The 7,500-nt window shown below is 35.1% G+C and overlaps 1 protein-coding gene across 1 annotated transcript in view; it reads right to left on the reverse strand.

Annotated features, from left to right (window-relative positions):
* Positions 1-7,500, reverse strand: part of LOC137654821 (ras-associated and pleckstrin homology domains-containing protein 1-like) — a 48,218-nt gene that overhangs the window by 31,408 nt on the left and 9,310 nt on the right. The window contains exons 3-4 of the mRNA XM_068388775.1: positions 6,722-6,845; positions 1,699-1,934 (exon numbers count right to left, since the gene is read on the reverse strand). Of these exons, the coding sequence (XP_068244876.1) occupies positions 1,699-1,934; positions 6,722-6,845 (360 nt within the window). The remainder of the gene's footprint in view (positions 1-1,698; positions 1,935-6,721; positions 6,846-7,500) is intronic.

Below are 7,500 nucleotides of genomic sequence, written 5' to 3' on the forward strand. Positions count from 1 at the left end.
ATTTTTATCATTGTTATTATTATTATTAATACTATTAATATTATTATTATTATTATTTATTATTCATTATGATTATTATAATTATGATTATGATTATCATCATCTAGGTTGTTCTGCATCTCGTATTTTGTGACTTGCTCTTTCCTTTTTTTTCCTCTCTCTCTCTCTCTCTCTCTCTCTCTCTCTCTCTCTCTCTCTCTCTCTCTCTCTCTCTCTCTCTTTTTTTTTTTTTTTTTAATCCTCACCCCATAAATATTCCCTCCACAAATACCAGTTAATATATCGCTCATAATCTTACTACATTCTTTAATTAACTGTTGGTTTATCATATGTATGTTAGAATCTTAATGTTGACCATATAAAAGAATAAGAAGTTAATTCTATGTGCTCTGTACACAGCATTGTTTAACACTTGAGATTATTCCACATTTTTCGAGCGTGGTTAGATGGAGAGTTTAAACTAGAGAAATGCGGAGACAAAGCGAATATATTACTATAGTCAATTTCTTTTAGCGATGCAGATTTGCACCGACTCGCAGCGGTGCCCTTTTAGCTCGGAAAAGTTTCCTGATCGCTGATTGGTTGGACGAGATAATTCTAACCAATCAGCGATCAGGAAACTTTTCCGAGCTAAAAGGGCACCGCTGCGAGTCGGTGCAAATCTGCCTCGATAAAAGAAATGGGCTATAGATAACCTCCCGCCCGCTTGTTTTTAGAGGTGATACCTTAACGTGGTGAAGGACACTGTAATTGTTCAGTGGCTACTTTCCTCTTGATAAGGGTAGAAGAGACTCTTAAGCTATAAGCAGCTCTTCTCGGAGAAGGACACTCCAAAATCAAACCATTGTTCTCTAGTCTTGGGTAGTGCCATATTCTCTGTACCATGGCCTTCCACTGTCTTTGGTTAGAGTTCTCTTGCTTGAGGGTACACTCGGGCATACTTTTCTATTTAGTTTCTCGTCCTCTTGTTTTGTTAAAGTTTTTATCGTTTATATAGGAAATATTTTATTTTAATGTTGTTACTATTTTTGAAATATTTTATTTTTCCTTGTTTCCTTTCCTCACTGGGCTATTTTCCCTGTTGGGGGCGCTGGGCTTATAGCATCCTGCTTTTCCAACTAGGGTTGTAGCTTAGCATTTAATAATAATAATAATATAACCTCCCGCCCCCTTGTTCTTAGAGGTGATACCTTAACGTGGTGAAGGACACTGTCATTGTTCAGTGGTCACTTTCCTCTTGATAAGGGTAGAAGAGACTCTTAAGCTATGATAAGCTGCTCTTCTAGAAGGACATTCCAAAATCAAACCATTGTTCTCTGGTCTTGGTTAGTGCCATAGCCTCTGTACCATGGCCTTCCACTGTCTTTGGTTAGAGTTCTCTTGCTTGAGGGAACACTCGGGCACATTTTTCTATTTAGTTTCTCTTCCTCTTGTTTTGTTAAAGTTTTTATCATTTGTATAGGAAATATTTATTTTAATGTTACTATTCTTAAAATATTTTATTTTTCCTTGTTTCCTTTCCTCACTGGGCTATTTTCCCTGTTGGGGCCGCTGGGCTTATAGCATCCAACTTTTCCGACAAGGGTTGTAGCCTAGCATTTAATAATGATAATAATAATAATAATAATGATAATAATGATAATAATGATAAAGGGTTTGTATATCGCCTTCATCATCATTATCATCACCATCTCCTACGCTTATTGACGCAAAGGGCATCCATAGACTGGCTAAGTCCATAGAGGATTCACTGGCTAAATTCATCGAAGGATAACCAGCTCCTTTAGAGGATTCACATGCTAAATTCATCGAAGGATAGCCAGTTCCTTTCGAGGATTCACTGGCTAAATTCATCGAAGGATAGCCAGTTCCTTTCGAGGATTCACTGGCTAAATTCATCGAAGGATAGCCAGTTCCTTTAGAGGATTCACTGCCTAAATTCATCGAAGGATAGCCAGTTCCTTATGATGCTTCAGGGCTGGTGAACCGAGCAAGTCCGAAGATAAAGTGCAAATCGCCTTGATCAACAAAGCTTTATTGGTTAGGGTCACTCATACTAGATTGGTTTGCTGTGAGCGATTAGACTAGTCTCCCACCATCACTAATCTTCAGTGGCCAGCGTGGTGATGGAAACTGGCCAAACCCGAGACCCTTGTCTTGCAGGGGACTAGAAACGGCTGCATTTGTTGTTGTTGTTGTTGTTGTTTTTTGTTGTTTTTGTAGTTCTTACACATTTACAAGGCTTTCGTTTTAATGTATTTATTTAATACGATATTTTAGCTCAGAATTGCTGTAAAGGAAATATATATAGAAAATAAAAATTGCAATTTTTTTTTTTAATTTGTGTAGTGTTGCTGATTTAGATGTGAAATAGATGAATAGATGAAACGTATTTTTTTTTTTTTTTATCTCGGAAGTAAAATTTCGATATTTTAGTTGAAGGTCGAAAACACTCAAATTCTGTTCAAGCCAGCAATGCCCGGTTTAGTATTTTTTTCTTCTGCCAAATTTATGTTTCTGAGTTGGTCATTAGACAACAAATAATGGATGATATATTCACGCCTGGAATTTATGCCCTCGTTTTTATTCAGTTTGTTGCAAAGGAATTTCTGAATGGGAATATTAGGTCTTCGAGCCCAAGATGTATGTATGTATGTATGTATGTATGTATGAATACATACATACAAATATATATATATATATATATATATATATATATATATATATATATATATATATATATATATATGAATATGTATATATAGTGATATATATACTGTATATATATATAAATATGCCCTATATATAGTTGTATATATATCAATATGTAATGTCAATATATATATATATATATATATATATATATATATATATATATATATATATATATATATACACATATATGTATATCTATCTATATATATATATATATATATATATATATATATATATATATATATATGTATGTATATGTATATATTTATATATAGTATATGTATATATATATATATATATATATATATATATATATATATATATGTATGTATATATATTTATATATGCGTGTGCATGTGTGTCTGTGTTGTTTTATGTATATTCCTATTAATAACAGTCTGGCCAACTCACAAATATTATTAAATAATATCCCTAAGATTTGTTAGAAGAAAAATGTAATTGCCAAAACGACCAGCAGATTTTGGTGTTTGAATGTAGGGGGGCGGCGGGTGGTTGGGGGATCTGCAAGGCGGAGTCGGTAGACTCAGGAGGCCATGGAAAGTCGAGATCCTTCCCATTTTGTAGGCCTACTGGATGGCTGGATTGATAAAAGACACTATGGAGACTTAGATAATTCGTCACAGTTTATTCTTTGATCATCATCAATATCACTATTATCAATTCGTCACAGTTTATTCTTTGATCATCATCATTGTCATCATCACTATTATTAATTCCTCACAGTTTATTCTTCGATCTTCATCATCATCATTACTATTATCAATTCGTCAAGGTTTATTCTTTGATCATTATCATCATCATTATCACTATTATCAATTCGTCACAGTTTATTCTTTGATCATTATCATCATCATTATCACTATTATCAATTTGTCACTGTTTATTCTTCGATCTTCATCATCATCATCACTATTATCAATTCGTCACAGTTTATTCTTTGATCATCATTATCATTATCACTATTATCAATTCGTCACAGTTTATTCTTTGATCATCATCATTATCATTATCACTATTATCAATTCGTCACAGTTTATTCCTTGATCATCATCATCATTATCACTATTATCATTGGTCAATGCATGATCCATGGTCGATGTGATTCCGTCAGTTTTCTTTTATTATTATTATTATTATTATTATTATTATTATTATTATTATTATTATTATTATTATTATTATTATTGTTGTTGTTGTTGTTGTTGTTGTTGTTGTTATTATTATTATTATTATTATTACTAGCTAAGTTACAACCCTAGTTGGAAAAGTAGGATGCTATAATGCCCAAGGGCTCCAACAGGGAAAAATAGCCCAGTGAGGAAAGGAAATTAGGAAATAGATAAACGATATAAGTAATGAACTATTGAAATAAAAAATATATTATTATTATTATTATTATTATTATTATTATTATTATTACTTGCCAAGTTACAACCTTAGTTGGAAAAGCAAGATGCTATAAGCCCAAGGGCTCCAACAGGGAAAATAGCCCATTGAGGAAAGGAAAGAAGGAGATAAATAAACTCTAAGAGAAGTAATCAACAATTAAAATATTTTAAGAATAGCAACATTAGAATACATCTTTCATATATAAACTACAAACACTAACAAAACAAGAGGAAGAGAAATAAGATTGAATAGAGTGCTCGAGTGTACCCTCAAGCAAGAGAGATCTAACCCAAGATAGTGAAAGGCCATGGTACAGAGGCTATGGCACTAACCAAGACTAGAGAATAATGGTTTGATTTTGGAGTGTCCTTCTCCTAGAAGAGCTGCTTATCATAGCTTAAGAATCTCTTCTACCCTTATCAAGAGGAAAGTGACTACTGAATAATTACAGTGCAGTAGTTGATCCCTTGAGAGAAAAAAATAATTGTTTGGTAATCTTAGTGTTGTCAGGTGTATGAGGACAGAGGAGAATATGTAAAGAATAAGCCAGACTATTCGGTGTATATGTACGCAAAGGGAAAATGAACCGTAACTAGAGGGAAAGTTCCAATGTAGTACTGTCTGGCCAGTCAAAGGGCCCCATAACTCTAGCTGTAGTGTTTCAACGAGTGGCTGGTTCCCTGGCCAACCTACTACCTGCAAAACATTAACAACTTTAAAACAAATGTTTCATATAAAAACTATGAAAAGACTTAGTCAGCCTGTTCAACAAAAAAACATTTTCTACCGATTCAACTACCCGATTAGGAAGACCATTCCACAACTTGGTCGCAGCTGGAATAAATCTTCTAGAGTACTGTTTAGTATTAAGCCTAATGATGGAGAAAGCCTGACTATTAGAATTAAAAGAAATGTTTTTTACGATTTCCTTCAAGAAGTCTAATCTTTCGTCTGATTTCTTTCCTGCTGTGATTGGACGGGATGGTTAATCCGTCTTGCGCAAATATGAACATTGTCTTATCGTATGAGGCCGATTGGCTAATCCATTTTGAATGGAATTCACGAGCAGTCTGCCAAATGGAATCGTATAATGATTTGCCTTTCACAATTTTCCTTTCATTATGGGATGTTTTGGATGGCTGGTTTTTATAAGATTGGAAAACTAATCCCTTCGCTCTCTCTCTCTCTCTCTCTCTCTCTCTCTCTCTCTCTCTCTCTCTCTCTCTCTCTCTCTCTCTCTGCGAATATATTCGTGTGTGGGTGGACCTGATGCCCTGAAACTTTAGTTCGTGTGTAGGTGGACCTGATGTCTTGAAGCGTTTGTTCGTGTGTGGTTGGATCTGATGTCCCGAAACGTTTGTACGTGTGTGGGTGGATCTGATGTCCCATTGTCCCAAAACGTTTGTACGTGCGTGGGTGGATCTGATGTCCCATTGTCCCAAAACGTTTGTACGTGTGTGGGTGGATCTGATGTCCCAATGTCCCAAAACGTTTGTACGTGTCTGGGTGGATCTGGTGTCCTGAAATGTTTGTTCGTGTTTGGGTGGATCTGATGTCCCGAAACGTTTAATTGTGTGTGAGTGGACCTGATATACCGAAACGTTTGATCGTATGGGGGGGGGGGGGACCTGATGTCCCGAACCGCTTGTTCGTGAGGGTGGACATTATGTCCCGAAACATTTTTTTGTTCGTGTGGGTGGACCTTATGTCCCGAAACGTTTGCCGTTCGTGTGGGTGAACCTTATGTCCCGAAACGTTTGTTGTTCGTGTGGGTGGACCTTATGTCCCGGAACGTTTGTTCAAGTGTGGGTGGACCTGATTTCCTGATGTCCCAAAATGTTTGTTCGTGTGCGGTTGGTCCTGATATCTTGAAACGTTTGTTCGTGTGTAGGTGGTCCTGGTTATCCTGAAACGTTTGTTCGTGTGTGGGTGGACCTGATGTCCCGAAACGTTTGTTCGTATGTGAGTGGACCTGATGTCCCGAAACATTTGTTCGTGTGTAGGTGGTCCTGGTTATCCTGAAACGTTTGTTCGTATGTGGGTGGACCTGATGTCTCGAAACGTTTGCGAAAATCTCTTTTAAACTTCTTCCAGGATTTTAAAAGCTTCTCATGGTCTTTCATTAGCGGGTTAGTGATTCTTTCTTCCGCTGACGGCAAGAAACCGTTAAAGCATTTAAACTATTTTGGGGAGACACATTAAACTATTAGTGGATTTCCTATTATGAGTTTTTCTTCTGTTTTGTGAACGAAGAAAATTTCCAACATTATGGCAGGTCTGAAATTGTCCAGGGACATCAGCTGTTGTGAACTGAAAGGGATTACATTGTAGACCGGTACAATAACCTCTGAATATTATAGACATTATTATGATAATGCCCAGTCTTGGTTTAAAGGTTTAAGGTTTAAAGGTACCTCATGAATGTCAGACACAAGGGACAGGACAATGCCCTAGCGACAGAAAAATAGACTAACCATATACATTTGATCAGCACCAAAGTACCCTCTCCACCCAACCAAGGCCCAGGGGTGCCAGGTAATGGCTGCTGATGACTCAACAGGTAGATTTATAGGCTACCGTAACCTACCATCCTTACCTCTCAAGGATGGTGAGGTTGCAGACACAACTAGAGACGATTGAACTTGATCCGGTCTCGAACTCCTATTCAGCAGAATTCCATACAGGAACATCTCAACGCTAGTCAAAGAGGAATAATCTTTCTAAAATGATAAGACTTAATCCGTGAGGGCAAAATGAAAGTGTATATTTGAGGCAAGTTATAATCGTATTTCCTCTTTTGTATCGTTTAAATGCTAATTGAGATTCAGTCGTCTTTGGGAAAATATTTTTCAAGATGAAGTTTGTGTTTCTTGTGTTATTATATTATAATTTTGTCTTTTGATTATGCCTTAAAGGCTTATTTTCAGTATTGATTTCCACATGAGAATGGTCTGGTGTAGAATTGTATCTTATTACAATCCTGTATGGCTTTTTCTTTACGAGGAAAGCCAAAATTTATTCTTAAGCTCTGTCGTATCATCGATTTGCACTTTTCGTACACCCTCCTCTGAGGAGTAAATGCGATTTGGTGAAGTTATACATGTTTAAATATAAACACAGATATATATATACATACATATATATATATATATATATATATATATATATATATATATATATATATATATGTTTATTTATATTATACAGTATAGATATGCACTATACTGTACACATATTAATATGCATATATGTATATATTTATGTTTACATACACATTTTTGTATATATATATAAATGTATATATATATGTATATATATATACATATATATATATATATATATATATATATATATATATATATATATATATATATA

The sequence above is a fragment of the Palaemon carinicauda genome, chromosome 15 (genome assembly GCF_036898095.1).
Source record: "Palaemon carinicauda isolate YSFRI2023 chromosome 15, ASM3689809v2, whole genome shotgun sequence".
In the NCBI taxonomy this organism is placed as follows: Eukaryota; Metazoa; Arthropoda; class Malacostraca; order Decapoda; family Palaemonidae; genus Palaemon; species Palaemon carinicauda.